Source organism: Fukomys damarensis, unplaced genomic scaffold (genome assembly GCF_012274545.1).
Source record: "Fukomys damarensis isolate Sample0158 unplaced genomic scaffold, DMR_v1.0_HiC HiC_scaffold_21, whole genome shotgun sequence".
Lineage (NCBI taxonomy): Eukaryota > Metazoa > Chordata > Mammalia > Rodentia > Bathyergidae > Fukomys > Fukomys damarensis.
In genome coordinates, this window is record NW_022900933.1 from 33,535,072 (window position 1) to 33,558,882 (window position 23,811).

General features: G+C 46.7%; 1 protein-coding gene across 1 annotated transcript; it reads right to left on the minus strand.

Annotated features, from left to right (window-relative positions):
• Nucleotides 1-305: 305 nt before the first annotated feature.
• On the minus strand, nucleotides 306-14,194 carry Serpina9 (serpin family A member 9). Its single transcript, XM_010609177.2, has 6 exons — nucleotides 14,153-14,194; nucleotides 10,832-10,924; nucleotides 9,990-10,632; nucleotides 5,591-5,864; nucleotides 3,555-3,702; nucleotides 306-2,694 (listed from the first exon to the last, which is right to left on the minus strand). Exons 3-6 carry the CDS (start codon nucleotides 10,615-10,617, stop codon nucleotides 2,491-2,493), a joined length of 1,254 nt encoding a protein of 417 aa, XP_010607479.1. The 5' UTR covers nucleotides 10,618-10,632; nucleotides 10,832-10,924; nucleotides 14,153-14,194; the 3' UTR covers nucleotides 306-2,490.
• Between the last annotated feature and the right edge of the window lie 9,617 nt (nucleotides 14,195-23,811).

The window sequence follows — 23,811 nt, forward strand, 5'->3', positions numbered from 1 at the left end:
GGGTTTTAAATTTGGAGGGTATGATTTTTTTAGTTCTTCATATATTATAGTTTTCATATATTTAGTTTTTCATATATTATAGATATTAATCCTTTGTCTGAGGAACAGCTGGTAAACATTTTCCCCACCATGCCCTAAACTAAAATTGAAATGGATCAAAGATCTAAATATTAAAACAGAAACAATCTGCTGGAGTATAGAATAGGTAAAACTCTAGAAGACATAAGTATAGGCAAAGACTTTATGAAAAAAATTCTGATTGCACAGGAAATATTACAAAGAATCAACAACATCAAATTAAACAGCTTTACACAGCAAAAGAAATTAACAAAGTGAAGAGAGCCTTTTTATAATCCCTCAAACCACAAGCCCCAAGCTCAGTTTCGCTCTCCACCCTGTAGGGGGCGATCCCACTCCTTCCCTCCCACCGCTTAAGGTCCCAGAGGCTCATGCCCACACCTACCCCTGGCCCTCTTCCTCCTGAACAACCTGGGGCTCCCAAGGGGCCCTGTGTGGGGTGATCTACTTCCTCCTCTTGGGTAATCCAAGGGACAAATGTTTCTCCAAAAGCATTTGACTCTGGCTGACATCCTAATGCACTCAATTACAACAGATTTCAAAATGAAGATGAGCTACATTTGAAAACAGATCAAAAGAAGCATCTCAAAAAACAGCAAACAGAGCCTCCCCCGCAAGGGAACCAGTCTGCACCTGCTGACTGACGCATGGCCGAAAGAGTAGCACCTGCCTGCAGCTGTGATGTCACCTGTAAGAAGGTTGGGGGAGGTGGTGGCCTCTCCAACCCCGGGGATTCCGGGTGTTACTACAAAGGATCCACTCTGAACAACCCAGGTGTCCCCAGCCAGTTCTTCATGCCCATTATTTCCTTTGTTCCACTGAGCATGGAGCCTTGTGTGGCCCACTGTGCTCCCAAGAGGGAGGATGGCTCTTCCTCCACCGTGACCCTCAGGGAGGAAGCTCAGTTGGGGCTGCAGCCTCCCATTCTGGGCTCTGCTCCTGCTTCTAATCCTGCCCCAGCCATCCCACAGCCTGGACCAGTTTTCTGACTTGGGGTCCCTGATGGGCTCTTTATGGACCAGAGTTAGGTGTGTGTGTGTGTGTGTGTGTGTGTGTGTGTGTGTGTGTGTTTGTGGACTCGGCTCCTCTGAAGTTTCTGCCAGCTCCCCAGCATGACCCCTTGCGCTCTAGTCCTTTCCATGTGAAAGCACTGCAGATGGCACACTGGGGGGGCACATCGGCACCCCTGGGAAAGGCATTTCTGGGCCTTTGGGTGCCTGGGTACCCACCCTCCAGTGAGAGGTGATATGGCCACCTAGCAGAGGGGTCAGGAGGAATGGTGAAGATGACTCAAAGAGCATAAGCTGCCTCTCTGCCTAGGGATCACCCACCATAACCTACGGCACTGACTGTGGCTCTCAGGACACACAAAAGGGAGCCAGACTGTTGTTACTGCAAGCCAGCAGGGAGGAGCTGAGCCCCCAGAGGGCTGTGTGCAGGTGTGACAGTGTCAGGAAGGCAGCCAGCACAAGAAGACTGGCACAGCCCTTCCTCAGGCCCTTGTCATTTTCCTGCCCGAGGAGTCCAGCTGGCCTTCTGCTCCCCCCGCCCCAGCCCAGACCACTTTTGTTGGCCACTACACCCTCCCCACATGATTCTACCTCCTTATACTCTGTGTCCTAGCTTCTGCCATTGTGTGTGTGACACAGGATGCTCCAGGCAAAGGATCTTCCCTCTACCCCCTCTGACACCTCCGCTTGGTCCTGGCTCACTGCCTCTGTGCTCACACAACACTGCCCTGCCCTCTCGTGACCCCTCCTCACATCCTGTGAGATATGTTCAAGCCACGACTCGAATCTGCTGAGATCCCATCATGTGTGGCTTTCATTCTGTTATTCTCGGGTGACCCGTCTTCTCCATTAAGGTCCAACAATCCGGGGACCTCATTCATCTGATTCTCTCCTAACAAACAGTAAATGCTTAGTACGTTGTTGTTTAACAGACGAAGAATGAATTCACACAGCTGCTGAATGTTCTAGGGTGGCATCAATCAGATCAGGACCCTGCAGGTACCAGGGAGCCCTGTTGTGGCTAAAGTCACATTTGCGGTTTCTGACTGTGCTACTGTAGTTCTGCAATAGAGGCTCCTGGTCTGAACAGCATCCTTCCGGGGCTCTGAGGAATGGAGCTAGTCAGCCCAGCCACACTCCTCCAAAGCTGGTGGAGAGCTGATGGAAAGGGCCACTGCCCGGGTTCCTGGGCTTGGGCTCAGGCCCGGGGCCTCTGTTGTCAGTCTGATGCTTTGCCTTGGAAAATGCATCCCCACCACAAAAACAGCTTTTCTGGGGTGAGGTGGACCCTTAAACCAGGAGGAGATAGACCTCAGCATCACCCTGGGAGTGCAGGCAGTGCTGCTGGTTATTCCCTGTGCATCTTTATTAGCGTATAATCAGTCAACAGGTCAGGTCCCACCTAGGCTTTAGTGGGATTCTCAACTTTCCCAATGAAGAGAGTAGACTTTGTGCCTTTATCCAGGAGCATCATCAGGAAGGGCTTGTCGAAGTGTAAGGCAGGAGAAAATGGCTTATCCTTGGACCGGACTATGAGCTTGGTGGCAGTGGCTGCTACAGCCTCCGTCCCCTCCTCACCGATGTCCAGCACAGCCTTGTGAGTAGCCTGATAAGAGAAAAACAAACACCAGTGGCTCCCATGGTGACACTGTTACCTGGGCTGGGTATACAAAGGCTGGTGCCTTCTTGTCTTCTAGGGAGGAGGTTCTTGACCTGGGACTCATGTGCTCCTGAGCTTCAGGGGCTTTCTCTGACCACAGGCATGATTTTCCATAGGGGCACATAAATTTTTCCTGTGGGAAAATGTTCGTTTTCCTCATTTGATTTCAGTGGGAACTTTTTTTTGCATTCCTTCCCTGGGGACCAATGGAGAAAGTTTCTTTCAGTGGCCCCCAGACTACCACTGACCATTATAGTCCATTATCAAATTAGGTCAAGGTTCAGAAGGCTGTGTGTGAATGGGGGTAAGTCAAGTAACCCCAGAGATGATGGGTTCACTATTGCCTTGGGAAGATGAACACAGTGATATCCCCCCTCTCCCTCTCCCTCTCCCTCTCTCCCTCCCCTTCCTCACCTCACTCTTTCTCCCACCCTCCCTCCCTCCTTCTCAGCTCTGTAGACCAAACACCATCTCTACCATGGTCAAGGCAGCCCCTTGGTGCCTGTGGGGACTGAAACTGTAGGAAGGAAGGAAGTGAAGTCAAACGCCTAAGGCAAAGCCAGAGTTGGGCCTTGAGAATGTGTGCCTGAAGGAGGGTGAAAGGTGCCTTAGGTAGAAGGTGTGGTGGCCGTAGAGCCACAGGCCCGGCAGCTGTGGGACCTTTCTGCAGGCCATGAAGAAATGTTTCCTCTTCATGGGCCTCTGTTTCCATGCCAGCAAAATGAGAGCCCTCCATTCTCCACCAGCCAATTCTATGGGTGTTTCCAGCACGGGCTTTCTACAAACTCTCTCCCCCATCAACTCACTTTGGAAACTTGCAGAAAGCCTGTCTTTGTAATCCCAGAAAAATCAGCATTTTTGCCAAAGGCATCACAGATGCCCATCTTTGGAAGGACGGTTTCCAGGTCATAGGAGGCAGAAATGGAAAATTTGGGGATGAAGACCTCGATCTGCCTGTGGAGAAGGGAGAAGCAAAAGGTGAGGTTGTAGCCCCTGGTACATACGAGTCCACCTCTCCTTCTAGGTAGCATCTGCTCTTCCTCCCGGCACTGTTCGTTGCTGCTAAAGGGGTTCACATATCCCAGCCCACCCACAGCTAAGAAGGCCCAGCACCAAAGCACCAAGAAGACCAATGGGTTCCATAATGAAATAGGGCAGAAGTGAGGTGGCCCAGCAGGGGTACCTAAGGCGGAGACCAGTGGAAGGCGTCAGAGGGTGATGGGGTTTCATTTAAACCCGCTGCTGGAGGCTGCCCCAGTGGCCCTTCTTGAGCCCTGATAATCCCTAGAGGAGCCAAGTCCAGTGGAAGCCTGCAAAGCTGGCAATATTCCTATCCTGCACTGCCCAGTATGGCAGCCACCAGCCACGTTCGACAACCAAGCAAGCTGAAGCAATGCCAGCACAAGAGATAAACTTTGAAGTTGACTCCACTGGAGCTTGAATAGCTACACACAACGGCGGCCACAATGTTAGACAGCATGACCTTAAAATTTGGCATGTTATTTTCTTCCTCTGTGCCAGTGTCCCTGAACCACAAGCAAACCGCCTACATGTACTGAGCATTCGCTACATCCCAGACTCCGTCTCAGGTGTGCTCACCAGGAGTTTCCTCCATTTACCGATGGGAGAGCTTAGTCGTGGTTCAAAAGTGAAAGCACAAAAGTGTCCCAGAAACACCTTTCAGTCCTTGTGGAAAAGCCTCTCCTGACACCATGGATAGCTCCCTCCCGTCCACGTTGGCCCCTGTGCTGGCCTGGGCATCTCCATCCTCTCTGGGCTTCCCCGCTGCTCTGTGCTTCCTCCCCCTGCAGCCCCTGTCTCCTCCCCTCCCTGGCCCCAGCCCTGTGCAGTCTGAGATGAGAAGAAACTGCTCAAATGGCCGGTGGTACCTGTGGGTCCCCGGCTGCACATCTTTGCCTGTGGGTTTCCTTTGCCAAACATGCCCTTCCGACCTCTCTGTGTTCATGCTCCACCCACACTTAAGTTAATAACTGAGCTACTTGAAATTAATTCAGATGCTATCGTCTCCTCCTTGAAGCCTCCCACAGTCTCAGCTGAACATGTTCTTCCTCTGCTCCTCCACACTTTTCCTGCCTTTCCCTCGGACAGTGGTCACTGTCATCATTAATGGCAGTTATTCTCAATCTTATCTTTTCTCTTCCTGGGCTACCAACACCTTGGTGTCATGCTGTTGCTGCCAAGAAAATATTGCTCAGAGACTGAAAATAAGACTTTGATGTTTCTTTACATCATGTAGTTAGTACTACTTTGTGCCCTCCCTGATAATTACAGAACTAATAATAGTACATTTCGCTAACATTTACTGACTGCCTACTCTCCCCATTTAAGCACTTTAAAAGTAGTAACATTTTATCTTTTCAATCACCCATCCCATTCAGTAGTATTATTATCCTGATTTTAAAGGTGAGGACCAATGCTTTTACAGTTTGTCTGATTGCTTTTACAAAATGATTCCACGTAGGTCAATACCAGATTGGCTTCTAGAGTGTACCCTGCTGGCACAATGACAGCTACAGTGGCAGGAGAGCTCTGAGGTGATATGACTGGGGCAATTCTCTCACCCCTCATGGAACCACGCTTTCCTTACCTGTGAAGTGACGTGTGGGGTGAGGGGCCGTGATGACAGCCCTCACTTCCCAGGTGATGGTGGCATTCAGATGTGAACATGCCCTGCACAGTACCAAGCTCACTGAGCAGCAGGCAGCTGGTGCTCGATTCGTAGGACTGATCGCTTAACAGTGCTTTACCATAATCCCCCCTCCATCCTTGGCTGTGCCCCCGTCACGTGGTTCAAGTCCCATCGACTGACACAAATGCCTACCTCTTCTGGAGGGAGCGGATCCACCTTCTCAGAGTCCTGGTTGACAACTCCTGTTCCAGCTGCCTCATCTTGCCCTCCCCGGGAAGGACAAAGAGGGCCATGGCTTCTCCCTTGTAGTCCATCTGCAGCACAGAGCAGTTCAGCTTTGGATCCACTCCGAAAGCAAACTTTTCCATCTGTTGCATCATGGGGATGTGCACAGTGGTCTGCTTGTTCACCCGAAATGGGTAGCTTTTGTGAGTATCTGCGGGGTTAAAGGGCTTCATCCACTTGCCTAGTACAGAGAAGAGAAAGGCCATTATGAATAAGTGCAGTTAGTGAGGGGAAGTCAGAAAGGGGGGAGACAAGGACCTCTGAGAACTCATTCTCCACAAAAGCAATGAATAAACTGCTAACAAGGGTCAGTGTCACTTTTTTTAGAAACCTGAAAATGGACCAAATTCTTACAGCTAACTAGGGAGCAAATGGCTGAAGAAAAATAGCTGAATTCTGGCAAGGACAGTACATTTCATACTATTTTAACTTGTCTTAGTACCACACCTCCTTCTCCAACTCTGCAGTGACTTTGAAAAATAATACCCCACGCTTACAGTGAAATCCAGCAGCCTGGGAGCCACTAGAGGGAAAAGATACAGCTGGAAAAATCTCATTCCTAAAGAATTGTCAATTTTGTGCTAGCCCAGAAAACATTACTTGTGAAGTTGTATCTGATCTGCTTCCAGACTCCCTCTGTGCCGAAAAAAAACAAAATTTGTGCTAGCCCAGAAAACATTACTTGTGAAGTTGTATCTGATCTGCTTCCAAACTCCACCGATGCAAAAAACAAAAACAAAAACAAACAAACAAACAAAAAAACCACATTACCCTCAGAAAGTATTTTCTGTAACAGTTATAGGCAGTGATAAATTTTGCAGCTGTGTCCGGCCGAAAATAACAAGTGGAGCAAACAATGCACTAACCAAAGAGCTCAAGAGGACAGATGGGGTAGAAGGTATAACCACATAAGCAAAAATGGTAGTGTAAGGACCCTAATATATTCACTCTTCCTTTAGTATAACTAGAAAAAATGCTCAGAATCAACATTCTTAGTGCTCTTGAAATTAACCAAAGACTTGCAGCAAACAGGGGAGAGTTTACTCAAGGATAAATGACAGAATCTTGATGAGAACAGCTGCCTTTATGGCATTTTTAGCTGGTACCAGTCCCTTTCTTCCTTCCTCAGGGAAGAAGTAGCCTTGAAAAAATAGTAACCTGTGTTTCTGATACTAAGAACTTTCAAAGCTTTATTACAAAAAAGTTATTGTTACTGAACCGGTCTGATGGTTCCCTAAAAGACACGCTCGTGCATTTGATTGGAGCTTTCTACTGGGGAATATGGAAATATTTGTCAAACACAATTCTAGGCGAGTGTTCTAAGTTCAAGTCTGCCTGGCTGATGGATAACAGATAAGACACACAATAGACCAAAGAATTTTAATAAAAGGCTAAGGAATAGAAGCTTCACAGAAGCTTTTTAAAGTTCTAACATATTCTCAGCCCACAGTGAGGTCACATAAATGTGTAAAGCCCTGTGCATAATCTTTAACTCTTACAGAAGGCTGTGTGCTCTCACCTTCAGCTGATCTCAGTTTTCACAGTCAGAAGGTGAGAGCTGAAGACCATTGTAGACTCCTCAGCTGAATGCTGATTGCAAGCTCCATCATGTACACAGAGACCCTCAGCAAAGATTGGGAGATTATTTTATGGGGCATTTTAAAAAAATCTCTGTCCTATCCTAACTTATTATGTAACTAACCAAGAAAGAACTTTAGCAGTCACGTATGAGAAAGCCCAGGCTTTAAAGAATTATTTCAGAAAAATCGCTAAACAAACGAATCACCAATTATTACAATAAACAGCAGCAATATTTCATAATATTTTAACTTGTCTTAGTACCACACCTCCTTCTCCAACTCTGCAGTGACTTTGAAAAATAATACCCCACGCTTACAGTGAAATCCAGCAGCCTGGGAGCCACTAGAGGGAAAAGATACAGCTGGAAAAATCTCATTCCTAAAGAATTGTCAATTTTGTGCTAGCCCAGAAAACATTACTTGTGAAGTTGTATCTGATCTGCTTCCAAACTCCACCGATGCAAAAAACAAAAACAAAAACAAACGAATCACCAATTATTACAATAAACAGCAGCAACAACAACCCTTGGGAGAGAAATAAACTTACTTCCAGAGTTGCTGCATTACATTATTTAAGATATCTAGCTTATAAAATGAGATGTGAACTAAAACAAGAAAGTACTTCCCATACATGGGGGGAAATGATAAAAATTGTTCTTGATAAAGTCCAGATGGTGGCCCTCTTTGTCAAATTCTTTAAAGTTTATTCAAAGAGCTAAGGGAAATCAAGATATTCAAGTATGTAAAGGAAGGTATGACAACGATGACATGCCAAATAATAGCAAGAAAATTAGTTTTTAAGTGCCAGGTGAAAATTCTAGAGTTGAAAAGTACAACAATTGAAGTGAAAAATTCTTGGGAGATTAGAACTGGCAGAGGCAAATGACTAGTAGTATAGATTACACAGCATGAGGAACACAGAGAAAAGGGATAGAGAAAAATGAATGCTACCTCAGACACACTGAGACCTCAGACACTATCAGACATTAAAGATATACACATGAGACTATTCAAAAAAACTGCCCTGAAGAGTAAGTTTTGTGCCTTTATCTGTTTCTTTTTTGTCTATGTCTTATACACTATCCACTTTGAAGATAATGATATATAGCGTATTAAGTATTGTCATTCGATTGTTATGAAATTTTGTTTTATTTTTTCATGAAAAACCTCCCAGTTTTGATGAAAATCATTACTGTACACTTTCAAAACACTCAACAATTTCCAAGTAGCCTCTGCTCAAAGAGATCCATATGTAGATACAGCATATCAGTCAAAAGCAAAGAAAGAATCATGGCAACCAACTTAGCACATGCAAGATATCCTCAATGAAAATAATAGATGATTTCTTAGCAGAAACTGTGATTAGTCTGCTTTTGGTCACTGTGACAAAAAAATCTGAGATAAGCATTTTAAAAGGAGGAGATCTAATTTGGCTTATAGTTTCAGAGGCTTCAGTCCATGGTCATTTGGTTGTACTGCCTTTGGGCCTGTGGTGAGCAAGTCTAGCGTGGCAGGGAGCATTTAGTAGAGCAAAGTTGCTCACTTCATGGCAGTTAGAAAGAAGAAAGACTGAGAGCTATGTGGTCCTTTCAAAGGCATTACAGTCCCAATACTGTCCTAAAGGTTCCACCACCACCCCATAGCTGCACAAGCTAGAGACCAAGTCTTCAATATATGGCTTTTGGGGAACAAGACTCAAACCATAGCACAGAGGAACCAGAAGGAAAGTGGATAACGTATTCAAAGTGCAAAGATAAAACAGATCACTCTACCAACAGCACATCTGCATTTGGCAAAGCTATCTTCCAAAAAACAAAAGAGAAATGAATAGTTCCTGACAAACAAAAATTGAGAGAATTTGTTGTTAGCAGATCTAGCTGACAAGAAAGACTAAAGAAAGTCCATTGGGCTGAAATGAGGGGACTAGACAATATATTGAGTCTATAGAAAGAAATAAAGGGCACCAGTAAAGAAAATTATGTAGCTGAACACAAAATGTAGCATAAAGTACTTTTGTTTGTGTACTTTCTCTGATTTAAAAGACAACTCAGAGCAATGATGATGAATCTATGTGGATGAGCACATGGATCGTGAAGTTATAACTCATGAGAGTAGCATAAGACAGATGAGAAAGAATGCAGCTATTGAAATGACTATTAGTCTTAATTCAAACTAGATTATTATAAATTAACATGTTAAATGTAATCCCTAAGGCAAACACTAAGAAAATAACCCCAAATTTTTGAATAAAAGATAAGAGAATTAAGATGGCACATTACATAATATTTCAAAACAAAAGATGGAATGAAGAAAATTAGGAACAAAAAAAGACATTCATATCATAGAAAACAAATAGCAAAATGTCAGTCACGGCTTGTCAGAGAGCTCCGTGTCACTGCTCTAAAACCTTCAAGTGGCTGTTGCTGGTCACAGGAGAGAAGACCCTTTCTCCCAAGCTAGTTTCTAGAAGATGTTTCCTGGGGGCTGTCTGCCCAGGCCAGCCCCTCAGGTCACCAAATCTGTCTATCGAAAGACTGGGCCCCCATCCTAGTCGATAAATGATGCTAGCAGAGAGTGCACAAAACATGCAATGTCTTCCAGTCAGCTGGTGGCTAGGCTGAGTAGAATTCAGGGCCTCCCACAACTCCACCCTATGGTCAATCTAGGACTTGTCTGGCTTGCAAATTTGACTAAGCAGACAAACAGAACAAAAATCAGATCCTTACCTTTAAAGAAAATGTGGTTCACCAGGACCATGACTGTCAGGGGGTCGAGGTCTTGAATTAAATTCATCACCTTCCCTTTGGTCTCCTTCTCCACATAGCTGTTGATCCTCTGGACAGTGAAGGTGTTGGAGAAATCGACAGAAAAGACCTTCGACTCATACAGCCTCTTGGCTCTGTCTAAGAAACTTGCCTGTAGCTGTAGTCCTTTTCTGACAAAGAGGGAGCTGCCCATTCTCAAGTCCAGTTCTTTGTTGGGGACTCTGAGTGTATGGACCAGCTGCTGGAAACCATGGTGGATTGCAGATTCTGGTGTGGCTGTGAGGTTGAAGCCCAGGGTCCTGAGGATCTGAGCCTTGGTGGCTGAGTGGGCCCCTAGGGACAACATGGCCAGGGAGGTAGAGATGCTCACAGGGGAGAAGAAGATGTTCTGACTCGGGTGCTGCAGAACCAGTCTCCGGTACAGGCGGAAGGCGAAGTCGTTGCTGCTGGAAGACGCCCGGGAGCCGTGGCTGCTCTTGGTAGAGGGAGGGTATGGAGAGCCTCTGCTAGGGGTGCTGCATGGGGGCTCACAGTAGATGGGAGCCCAGAGGCCAACAAAAAGGAGGAGATGATAAAAGGGAAAGGCCATTTGGAAACAATAAGTCTGCAAGAAAGAACCATGGAAGAGAGGTGAGCTGAGATCCAGGCAGGGACCCTTTTGCATTCCTTTCAGTGGCTAATGAAAGCTCTCTAGTGGAACCTCATTTGAACCCTCAGTCACCCCACAAAGTAGGTGTTGTCATTCCTGTATCACCACTGTGTTGGTTGTGCAGACCTCCAAGAGGGCATGATGTGTAACTTACCCCAGGTCGGAAGTTAGTGTGTGCGCTGTCTGGGATTCAGAGTCGGGTCTCAGAGCTCGATTTCATGATCTTTGCTGTTGCCGCTTCCTGGGTCTGTTTAGTGAGATTAAGAGAGTGAAAGTAGTTTGCAAAATCCCAATCCTTGTGCTGGAAGTGATCTCTCACCCTCTAAATATTCTTCACCCCTTTTGTGCAGGTTGGATCATTTCCTCACCCTGACTTCCTGTCTCGGCCACAGGCATTTCCTGGTATGTTCATGTCTGTCACCAAGTAGGATCCTGCAGCAAGCAGCTGCCCTATAACTGTGGTCCCCAGGTGCAGAGCAGACAGCTTATAGCCCACCCCTTGAGCCCTACCTGCTGCCTGTCACACCTCACAGAAGAAGCTTTTCCTGGGTGCTCCGTCCCCTCCCAGTGCTCATAGAAAACTCTCTTTCCCACTCTTGGAAACCACTTAGCTGTCACCTGCTCAAATAGGTACCTCCTTAGCTGTCTTTCCAGCTGTGACTTCAGCCCTCTCTTCTTTCTGCCCTTCTCCTGAAATTTGACTGCACCTTTGTTGCCGCACAGAGGACCACTGGCCGAGCACATCTGCCTCGAGTCTGAGCTCTCGGAATGTACAGCACAAGCATGCAGGGCTCTGCGTTGACACAAGCGCACATGCAAGGCCCCAGGTTAGGCTCTGTGTGAGTGGGGGACAGAGAGCAGCGTCCTGGCCCTGAGGAGCTGTTGCAAAGATGGGCAGTTAACTAGCTGATACCACTAGGTCTGAAGAGTAGACATGACAGGCAAGAAGGAACCTTGGGCATACCTGCTCCACCACAAGAAAGGCTTCTGGAGGATGTGAGAACTGACAGATTTGAAAAAGCTAACAAGATGTGACACACTGGGTCTAGAATGTTCCCCGAAGCTCACATAGTGAAAACTTGGCCTGAGCTAGTGATGCTTTTGGCTGGTGGTGGACACTTCCAGAGAAGAGCCCTTGTTGGAGGAGGTGAGCCCTTGGAGCACGGTTTTGAAGGGTATATTATTCCCTGGACTGTCTTCCCTCTCCCTGCTTCCTGGCTGCCATGAGATGAGCAGCCTCCTCTTTCACATACTGTCGCTGGCATGAGGTTCTACCTTGCCTTCATTCTAAAAGCCTTGCAGCCAGTGACATTCAGACTGAAACCTCTGAAACCATGAGCCAAGTAAACCTTTCCTCCTTTAAATTGTTTTTCTCGGGCATTTTATCATAGCAAAGTAAAGCTGACCAATACACAAGGTGCAAAGGAAAAGCAGAGGAGAGCTTTAGGCAGGGGGAGCTGCCGGGATGAGGGCCAGATGGGAACAAAAGCAGCTCTGAGGGAGAGAACAGAGAAGGTTGTGCGAAGCAGGACCCCAGCACTAGAGCGGCCGGTGGCAAGACGGGGACTGGTGAGAGAGTCAGCAGAAGCAAGAAGCCACAAGCTGGCACAGAGCAGCGCCTGGGCAGAGGGAATGCTCCTCTGTTGCAATATCTTTCATTGCTCCATGCACTCACTTCCTGTCTCCGCCTGTCCCTAGCAGTCAAGTGCCATGAGGTGGAGGAGCTTTTGTCCCAGTGTCAGAGCAGGCTGGGTGGAGACAGGATGAAGGCCACCATGAGGAAGGTGGGGCCAACCGAGACCCTGAGCTTCAACTGTCTGTTGAGCTGTGACTGAGAGCAGGAATGGGGGTGGGGTCTGCAGCACACTTGGGCGGCTGGGGGCTGCGGCGACATCTCAGGCTCTGCAGGGTCTTTAGACTCTGTGATTGAGTAGCAGCACCTGTGTTGACACCAAGTGGAAGCCACATTCCCCCTCACAACCTCAGGGTGTCAAATTGTGAGAAATTAAAAAGCCACTGGCTAGGTTTGAGGACAAACCTAATACTGCAGAAGAATTAGGAATAATCCAAACTGAAGACCAGCTGCAAGCTGGAATAACAGAGCCCCAATTCACGTGCAAACGGGTTCCTGGGCAGAAAACTAAGTGTGGGGAGGGAGGTATGGACACTGGGAAAGGTTTGAAGAAAGAGTGGGCAGAAAGACTGCTGTGCTTCATGCTGTGCAAATAGCGGCTAAATAAAGAGATACTGGGCATAATCAATGAGGTTCCACAGCCTGAACCCCAAGGCCAGGTCTTTATTCTGTTTCTCAGGAAATCCCAGCAAGCTCAGTGGGCTCCGGAGATCCAACCTTCTTCTGCGCTTGGCCTCCCCCGACCCCAGCTCCAGTCCTCCTGTGGTGGCCCCTGCCCCTTGCCCTTGCCCTGCCGTGGCCTGGATGTGTATGAGCTCCACCTGTGGGGTGACAGGGACACTCTGACCTCTCTGGGTCAGCCCTGCCTGGCTGCTCCCACCCAGCTGCCCAGGCCTTTGCTGGGCCTGCCATCTCTCACTAGCACATTGCTCAAAGCCCAGCGTCTCCCAGCCCCAGTCTCTTGTCACACTGCAGAGGGCAGCTTCTCAGTGTGCAGCACAGCAGCCCATGTGGCGCTGGCCTTCTCCACTCCTCAGCAGCTCCTCACTGAATGCAGTGGAAGAGCCAGGCTCCACCTTGCCCTGTCCCAGCTCTCTCCTCTGCCCTTTCCAGCTTCAGTGTCAAGGGCTTTGTTGCCTTCTAGGACCCTCCAGCTGCAGGGCCTCTGTCTGTGACTTGCCTTTTCTGCAGGCTCCCAGCCACCCCTCCCTTCTAGGAATGTGGCTCCTTGGTCACCAAGTCACTGGAGATCTGATTTCCAACCTCCACCCACCCAGCAAGGTAACAACTCACTCTCGCACTGACTGCAGAGCAAAGCCCAACCTCTCTGCTTCCTTTACAAGGCATGTGGGTGTCTGCACACACACACACACACACACACACACACACACACACACAATGCATAAGCATCTCCACACCCTCCGCAGAGAGCCTTGCTCCTAACCTCACATTAAAGAGAGACCTTCAGGGAACCAGCTGCCTCAGCCTCTGCAAAACACAAATCCCTGCTCCCAGACATCGGCCCCTCCACTCTGCCAGCCCTTCTGGACTATGAAACCCCATCTAGGGACCCTTTGCTCTCTCTCCCACCCTGATGGCCCCCTCTCAGTGTTGCCCTGGGCTTTTAAACATGTTTGGCTCTTGCCTACTGGGACAAACAGATACTTTGCAGCAATAAAACAATAAAAGGCATCCTTTCCCCTGGCTCTCGTTCCTCTGGCTGCTTCCTTCTGCAGCTCTGATGTTCACAGCCTCAGCAGCTTTGCCTCTTCTCCTTGTCTGAAGCCTGACCCCGAGGTTTAAAGCAATGGAACCCACGTCTCCGGAGCTCATCTCACTTACCTGCCCAGCAGCACCGACACTGAGGCACCAGGCTGTGCTGCCACCCTTCCCTTTGGCTGCCCGCCACTTCGTCCTCCAGGATCTCTCACCCCTCTGCTCCTCCTCTTCCTCCACCACACCTGGCTGACTCCTCTCCTCGTGGGCCCTGGCCCTGGCCTTATATGTCCGTTGGCCTTCACTTGTGGTTGCTTGGCTGTGGCTCTCGCCTGTCCCAACTGACCTCATCATACCCACGGTGGCTTCCTAAGATATACAAGAGGCACAGTGCCATCCTGCCCTCTGAACTCCTTATCTCTAAGTGCCCACCTGTCAGCTCCTCCTCAATTTATAAATAAATCTCAAGTGCCTGCCTGACCCAGCTGAACTCAGAATTTCCCAAAGCCATTTCCTAAGAGTTACAGTAGAAACCTCTTCCAACTCTTTCCTCACGGGTGCCCTGTTGAGCTGGATCTGTGAGCCTGGGGGTCATTCCAGTACCTGCATTTTGATTCCTGCTTTCTCTGCTTCTCCCACAAGCAGGTTAGCCAGACTGGCATGGCTTCTTGCCTGGACTACTGGGAAAAATTTTTACCAGGTCTCTGGTGCCCTACTCACTCTGTATATGGCAGTGAGTATAATCCCTTAAAACACGAGCCTGTGTTGTGTATCTATTTTTAAGTGTTCCAATAGCCTTTCATTGTTCAGAGTGAACACTGAAATTTTTTTTTTTTTTTTTTTTGTACTGGGGATCGAACTTGGGACCTTGCACTTGTGAAGTAGGTGATGGAACCACTGAGCTAAATCCCTGGCCCTGAAATCTTTAATTCAGCTTGCATAGCCCAGTCCCACTGACCCCTCCACCACCATGTTGCATCAGAGGCCCTGGCCCTGACCTCTCTGTCGGATACTCTGCCTGTGTTAAGGGGCTCACAAATGATTTCCGTTCTCTACCTGGACTGTTCTTCCCACCTCTTTCTCTCAATTTCTCCTTAGTTAATTCCTATTCATTATTTAGGGCCTGGCTCATATAATTTTCTCACTAGCATTGACTTGGGCCACTCAGATGAGGAAAATTTTTCTTACTAATTGTTTTTTGTTGTTTTATTTTGCTTTGGTAATGGGGATTGAACCCAGGGCCTTCACACTTAGCTACATCCTTAGCCCATTTTTCCTTCTTTGGATAGGCTCTCATGAAGTCAATAAATTGCCCTGGCTGGGCTTGTACTTGTAATCCTCCTTCCTCAGACTCCCAGAGCGCTGGGATTACAGGCGTGTTCCACCACGCCCGGCTCTACTGAATGTCTTTGTGCCACCATCAGCCTCTGCAGGAAACATGTAATGCTCCCATAATTTCATGATTATTTATGAGACTGCCCAGTCCCTGAATCAGGGAACTTGACTAGCCTGTTCTCCTGAACACTGTTTGTTTGACCTGTGTGTCCTGTTAAGTGTTTGATGAGTGAATGAATGAATGAACTGAAACAAAATAAAACAAGCAGTTTGCTTGTGGGGAGGGGTAGTGGTTGAAAATGAGCAAAAAAGGACTCTGGGGTCAGGGTGATGTGAATTTCTGTATCTATTTAGGTATATACAGATATCAAGTTTGAGGTGACATCTGTCCAAAACAAAGTAATTGATTTTGGAGCTATAAATAATTATAAACAGATAAAAACCAGGGTACAATATATGAAACAATTGAGACACTGAAATATATACGAAACAGTTCAGATATGGACAACAGGCAGGAAAGAAAAACAAAGAAAGTGTGCCTCATAATTGTTCCAGTTTTTTGGCACAGGAGGGGAAACAAGGAGGCACAGCAGGCTTACTGAGCTTAGGAGACAGATATCAAAGTTTGAGAAAGCCGAATTTTGTAGCAAAATTCTACAGAGAGCTTCAGAAATGTGCAGAGTCTCCTTAGCTAAGTGCTAAGCTCTGGGTGCATAAGGTAAATTGCCTAGGCTAACACACATAAACATAAGCTAAAACACAGAACTTCTACGCAGAGCAATTCTCATAGCTCACAAAACATGAGAACATATTCAGATTGCATCTACGGTAGACAGACCTGAGGCACTCATGACTCACAAATATCACTTATTGTCATTCGGGCTGAACTAACTTTAATTTAAAGTCACACTAGACATGCCCTAGCAAAGCCAGAACACATGCCTTGATAGGACCAAGCAGATCTCCAAGGGACTTGGTAATCTGTCAAAAACAAATATTGGGCCGGGGATGTAGCTCAGTGGCACCACTCCTGTCTGGCAAGCACAAGGTCCTGAGTTTGATACCCAGTACCAGAAAAAAAAAAAAAAGAAAAGAAAAAAAAAGTCACTACACTGTAAAGGAAAATTCAAATCCAGTTTTTTAAAAAAAAAAAAGAAAAGAAAAAAAAAGTCACTACACTGTAAAGGAAAATGATCAAATCCAGGCAACAAAGTTGTGATGTTACAACCTACAATATCCAACCCAAAAATCACTAAACATTCTAAGGACAGGAATATGGTACCCATGACCAGAAGCAAAATTAGGCAACAGCAACAGACCAAAACATGACTAATATTAAGAAGTGAGCAAACGAGGACTTTAAAGTGGCCAGTAAAATATACTTAAAGAGGAGACCTGTTGATTCAATGTAAGAGAAACAAAACTAAGTGATACTTTAGTTCAAGAGATTGATTCTTTCCATGATTCTAGTTGCAAAGCAAACTGGAAGAGAATCGACTCAAATTTCCTCATAAACTCAACACTGAACCTAACCATTGAGTTTGATTCTGTTCTCATCCAGCTCAGTTTGCACCCATAATTGTGGAAAGAATCAAGTTCCTGAACCAAGGTACCACTGTATTTATAAAGAATCAAATAGAACTTCAAGAGAGAAGAAATTCAATATCTGAAATTAAAAATTCATTGGCTAGATTTAAGAGCAACCTAATGCTACTAAGGAAAAGATCAGTGATCTTGAAAATGTATCAGTGGGAATAATTTGAGCTGAAAACAGCAAGCTGGAAAAAAGAATAATATAGCCCCAATGGGCTTGTAGGAAAATATCAAGGGGTGTTGATACAGAGACCAAAAGACAAAAGGCAAAAGGGACAAAAGACAAAAGGACAAACAGAACTCCTGGATCCTTAACCTGTTAGTCATGAAGAATATGATCTTGTTTTCTTCTGAGGCAGCTGGGAAATTGAAAGTGGGTTTTGCTACCCAAAAACATCTTCATTTGGGCTTACAGATGCCCAGTAGGTAATTAAGAAACTGCACAAAGCTCAACTTGCACTTTATTACCTTAAAACTTTGGGCACATCTAACTCTGCATATAGGCATGCTAATCACTTAAGCAGGGTCGATCTAAATATTGGCAAAATAGGTTGGTTGGCCTTGAATTTACCTAACCTGCATGTCCCCATTTAAGCCTGAGGGCAGCGGGCCAAGGGCTGTGGCTCACATCTGTAATCCTAGCACTTGGGAGGCTGAGGCAGGAGAATTACTGAAAGTTCAAGGCCAACCTGGCTACATAGTAAGTGCAAGGACTGCCTGAACTACACAGCAAGACCCTATCTCAAAAAAAAAAAAAGACAGGGCACCAAAATAAGAGATTATGGGACGTTCAACTGTGCTCAGAAGTCTCTAGTCACTGCCCAAAACTTACAGTCACCTTGGGTCCAACAGAGCCTCCACTAGACTGAAGCTGCCCCAGACAGAAACAGTGAGTATCTGCAGACCAAACTGCCCCTCAGTGGTAAGGATTTCTCCCAAAGCCTTCTTGCAAAACCAAAATGAAGATAATGATCAATCAGACCCTGACCCACCTCTGCTGGTTTTTCTTTTGTGAATAGGCACAAAAGGCTATTTAGCAGAAATGTGACCCCTTTACAGCAAGGCATGGTACAGGCGTGGAATCCCAGCACTCTGAAAGGCTGGGTAGGAGGATCCTAAGTTCCACCCAGTCTGGGCAGCTTAGTGACTTAGTGAGACCCTGTCTCAAAATAAGAGATAGAAAATTGGCTGGGAATGCAGCTCAGTGCAGAGACCCTGGGTTCAAGCCACAGTACTGAAAAAGAAATAAATATGGCCTCTTAACTCCTCGAGCGGAAGTCCCTTGCCTGTTTCCTCTTAGTTTCTAACTCTGCCTAATAAACTGCACATCAGTGATGCATTCTGAAATGATTTTTGCTGTGACCAAAGTTGATGAGTCTACTCTACCAGGGACTTTGTCGGATCTGAAACCCATCCAGAAACATTCTAACATCCGGGATCCTAGGCCAGAAAAGGGGTAGGGGTATGGAGAGTAGAGAAAGGTTTTAAGAAATAATTGGGAGAAAGCTCTGTGCTTTACTCTATATAAACTAGATCTAAATTTAAAAGAACAGTACATACAAAAAATGAAAAGAAGGCAGTCCTGTCCTTTCTGTCCCTGCCGTGGAAGATCACAGGGTGCTCAGTGTGCCTGGGTCACTGCACCCACCCTTCCACCCTGCTCCTCACCTGTGATGCCCGTCCCTCCTGCCACTCCATCTCTGTCACCCACGGAGCCTTCCCCGATCCCACAGAAATCCTGCCTCGCCCCTGAGAAGCACCTGCAGCCGACCGCAGCTGTCACCTTCTCCGTGTCTCTCCCTGATTAGACAGCCAGGATCGTGGGGCTTCCTCCAGGGCTGGGGCAGTGCTTCCACACACCCCAGGGAGAATGGGCAAGAGAAAGAAGAACCCAGAGGAATATGAAGGTGGAAGAGGGTGTGAGAGGGCAGTAGGAGGAAGGGCCCAACCCGAGGGCCAGACCCTGTTGACTGGACCCCACCCAGGAGTCTGACAACTGGTGAACCGCAGGGAGGCCTCCCGATGAGTCCCAGGTCTGGAATTTCCTAAGCTTGGTTAACTGGGTTCTCATCAATATGTAAGTTCCCAGGTCCTGCTCAGAACTTCCCAGACAGACTTTAGGGGAGAAGAGCTCTTTCCAGACTTTAGAGGGGAAGAGCTGGTTGCTTCTTCCCTACCTCACTGCCCAGACCTCTATCTCTGCCCCAGCAGAAGCTCTCCAACACCATTGGTAGCACTGAGTACTTCAGTTACTGGAGCCTCAGGGCCAGCCTGAAAGCGATGTCTGCTACTCCCCAAATTCAGAAAGCAATCCTGTTAGATCAGCCCCCAAAACAGGAGCAGATACTCACACAGCCATCCAAGGCCCATCTCAAGAGTCCTGTCCCAGGTCTGGCCTTCTGCATGGAGCCTCTTCTGCAACACGAGGGCAGCAGACTTTCTAGAAATTTCTGTTCTTGGCTGTAGTATCTCTCACCTACCTCATCATCTTTATGTGTCCACCCCTTTTCTGGTTTCATGGAGGTAGCCAATTCCTTTTTAAAACCTGGCTATATCTTTATACCTTTCTGCTTTAACATTTATTTTTATATCTCACTCATTCTTTCTCCTAACAGCAGGACAATGGTGACTCAAGATAGAACTAGCAAAGCCGCCATAACTGGAAGCCACCAATGAGATTGTCAATAGGCCTCAGCTGGGACTGCAGTCCCCACCATGGCCTGCTCTGTGGGGAAGAAGCCCCAGAGCCTCATGCGACCCCTTTGTGCTGCACTGCTCATTTCTTCACCTACTCAGGGAGGTCACTCGAGCTGTAGCTGAGGTCACCTGAGCCAAGCTGATGACTGGGGTGGAGGAGGGGACAGATCTAGATAGAACCCCAGGCCCAGAGGACTTTTGTCTGCCTGTTCGTTTGTTTTGTTGCTTTCTCAGGATCATGAGAGACATGGGATTTCTGCCTGAGAAAGAATGGAGAAGCCTTTTCCCTGGCCTGGTCCAGGATGCCATTATTTTGTTCACATCATGGCAAAGAAAGTACCCACTAAATGCTTCTCTGTGTGAGAAGAGCCCAGCAGGCTCCATGGGAGCGCCTTCCACACCCTGGACTCAGCACAGATATGGATGAGTGCCCAGTAGTGCCACAGTCTGTGTGTATGGTGTATGTCATTAGCACCCCTCAGACACCCTGCAGTATCCCACTTTCTAGATGGGAAAGAGTAAGGGCCGCCCCAAGACTCATTTATTGTCCAACCAACTAGATGGCAGAGCTGTGGACTCAACTTCAGGTGCCCCCTCCTATCAAACTAGCTTCTGCAGGTCCCCATCAGAGCCCTCAGAATGAAAGATCACTACACATAACAAGTGGCCTGGAGCAGAAGGAAGAATACTAATGAAAAACTAGGGCAATCCAAAGAAAGGCCATAGTTCAGGTTCTGGCAAAGCACCAACATGGGAAGATGCTAACATTACGGGAAGCTCTTGAAAGAGTACGCAGAAACTGTGTCCTATCTTCACAACCTTCCTATAAATCTAAAGCATTTCTGAAGCTTTAAAGTTTAGAAGAAGGAGGAGGAGGAAGAGGAGAACGAGAAAGACCTGTCAGGCACATAAAACCAGGAAATCATTCCCACCTTGACCTAAGACCCAGGGACTACATTGGCGACTTTTCCAAATCTTAAGTGGCTCTGCCCATAACATGGAACACCAATGGGTAAAGTTCCCTCTCAGTGCCCTTTCAAGCTCCTTGATTTCTCAAGGAGAAAGTCTCAACCTTGGTGCCTGCCCCCGTCATCACCATGGTAGATGTGGCCACCTTCCCTGTAAAGACATAGACTGGTTCTCAGCCTCAGGGCTACTACAGGGCCAGTCCTGGTGGAACTTAGTTATTGCACTGGTTTTGTTGGGTGGATTTGCAGTTTCTACCTCAGACAAGTTATGCTGGTTTTGAATGAATGGTTGTGATATTAATTTTTTTAAACAAATTCATTTTTAACATGAACCGAGTTAAGCATAGACCCTGACTAAATAATGCAATGATCCCAAACTTACATTGGTTCCACAGCACTTTTTAAAATGTGTGATGGTGCAAAACTGATACACATTCAGTATTTCAAATTCTGAATTTGATTTTTATTCCCAAGCCGTACTTTGAAGTTTAAATTTACATTCTGGGGGAGCTATTGATATGTGGCCAGACCTCGCTGTCAGACCCCCAACTTCAAGAAGAAACAGCCACTGGTCCACAGGGTACTGTGTTGCTGTGATATTCAGTAGGCTGGGTGCGAGGTGTTTTCCATGCATGACAGGAACATTGATCAACACATAAACCCACTGTAAGTCGAGGAACATCTGTAACACAAAAGAGGTGCAGATTCAGCCGTGATTGTGAAAGTGGTTCTGGAATGTAAGTAATTTGGGAAACTGAGAGCTAACAGAGAATGGGTTTCCCAAAAGGAAATGAGGGCTGGCTTTGTGTTTGCTTTCTTTTGTATGAGTACATGTTTGCTCTACATGTCTTAGGGCGCGGGTTCATGTACTGAACATGTCGTCATTCTTTCTATTTTCTTCCCACCCCAATCCACCTCCCTCTCTCTGTCTCCATCCCCTCCCCCATTTTCACTTTAATGTTGTTTGTCTTAGTTTGTCTTTGTGACATATAATGATTACATTCACTGTGGAAAATCGGTGCACATACACAACTCATCTTTAATCTCCTTATGTCTCCTGCCCCTCCCCACATACCCCCGCCCTCCATCTCTAGGTCCCCCTGTCACTTACTGAAGATCTATCTCCCTCTTTCCTTGTACCCATCATTTCTGTTGCTCTCTATTTGTGCTTTGGATTTACTGAAATGGGGAATGGTGTTTAAGCTTGTGAGTCTGATTTATTTCACTTAACATTATGTTTTCAAGGTGTGTCTGTTTTCCTACAAATGCCTTGAATTTACCCTTGTTTAGAGGCAAGTGGTATTCCATTCTTGCAGTACATCCTTGGCACCAGTGGTCACCTGGTGGGGCTGGGCGCACTCTCCTGGTGGGGTATGAACAGGACACTGGGAAGCATGGAGAAAGCAGGCTGTGCAATGGAAGCTCTGCCAGAAGGAGGTCCCATCTCATGTTCACCCCAGCTTCCCCACCCCTGGCACATAGGAGACACTCAGTGAGCGTATTTTGAGTAAATCAGTGTGTGGAAGGAATGACTACATAGGTGAAACTTTGGAGCCATCTCCGTGATTTCTAATAGTGGAACAGACTTGTCAGAGACGGAAGAGCCTCTGAGGTCAATCCCATCCTTGAACAAATGGGAAATGGAAGCCTGGCAAGCAGAAGGCACTTGCTCAAGCCACACCGTCAGTGCCTTGGAAAAACAGGATCCAGCCAGAGTGGTGCATGCCTGTAACCCCACAACTCTGGGAGGCTGAGGCAGGAGGATTATGAGTTCAAGCCCAGTCTGGGCAATTAGTTATTTAGTGAGTCATTGTCTCAAAATAAAGAAATATGAAAGAGCTGAGCATGTAGTTTAATAAAAGGGCCATGAGTTTGAACCTTAATACTACTAAAAAAATCAGGTACTTTCTGATTGTGATTACCCTTGCCAACACATGAGCCTGCCATTTCTGGTGCATCCCATGCAGACGATTTCAGGCTGGCAGTGCTGTACGCTGAGTAGGGAAAGACAGGAAGCCAGATGCCTGCACTCTGTGTGTGTTTGAAGATGTAGAAAAGTCCCCAAGAAGCTGTTCAGAGGCTTCCTGCGTCATGGGAAGGGCGGTTGGATCTCACATACGGTCTTTTCTCCCTGAGGTTCTCACCAGGTGTGCACTTCCAGGGTGTGGCTCCTCCCTCCCCTGATAATCAAGCACATCTATGGGTGGGCGTCATCCCAACTGCACAGGATGACTGCGTGGCAGAGACCTTGGAGAGTGGAGTCGTCAAGTCTCCTGTCTTGGTGATGAGTCTCACCTTCTCAGAAGACCCAACCTTGACCTCCAGGGTGGCACCAACACCTCCAGTTTCATCTAGCTCCACCAAATGGTTTTATTTCTTTGTTGCATCTCTTGTTGATTGTTTTTCTTAACTAGCATAAAACATCCGCAAGGGTGAGGTCTTTATAAATTTTGTTCACTAGTATTTCAAATCCCTAGGATGGTCAGATGGGTGGTGGATGGATGGATGGATGGATGGATGGATGGACAAATGAAAGCAAGGATGCTCACTCAGGAGACTTGTGTTTCATTTTAACTCTGGTTTTCTGTGTGTGGGCTCAGTTTCCTCATTAATGATGGGAATGGTTCTACTTCCCTGCAGTTGGTGCATCTGTGGGCTGGTGAGAGCACTCATGCAGAGTAAGCTTTGATAGGCATCTAAGAAGTATTGAGTACATCAAAGCCAAACCTACTGATACAGTCCCTCGTTCATTCATTGGGCCAGTCAGGCCACAAACATAGGATCACTTACAACACAGGAGTCTGCCTGAGTCATTCTGCAACTGAGAATCTGGAATGCCCCCACCTACCTCTTCAGCCCCTCTGCCCACTTCTTTCTGTCTTACTTTGTTGCCCTGGCAACATGAATCTCATTTCACTTTCTCATTTCAGTCCGCTCTTAGGCCTTTACATATGCTTTTCTTACCTTTGCATAAGCTTGTGACATTTCTTCATCTCTCCTACCCGACCTCTTCTTTTTTTTCTTTTCCAAAACATTTTTCTTGCAGTGAAGAACGAAAATATGGCTGTGCAGGTAGGACGTCATATTCAAAACTATTTAAAACCTGCAGCAATCATTTTGAAAATAGAACTTGTTAAAAGAAATATTAATAAAGCACTACAGCTTATGCTCAATTTCCATTTGAAAGACAAA

Excerpts from the sequence above, each read along its gene's own strand:
- Serpina9 (XM_010609177.2), bottom strand. The coding sequence starts at position 10,617 with ATGGCCTTTCCCTTTTATCATCTCCTCCTTTTTGTTGGCCTCTGGGCT. Across the intron at positions 5,865-9,989 it reads GAACCACATTTTCTTTAAAG|GCAAGTGGATGAAGCCCTTT; the intron begins GTAAGGATCTGA and ends TCTCTGTACTAG. Across the intron at positions 2,695-3,554 it reads GCTTTCTGCAAGTTTCCAAA|GCTACTCACAAGGCTGTGCT; the intron begins GTGAGTTGATGG and ends TTCTCTTATCAG.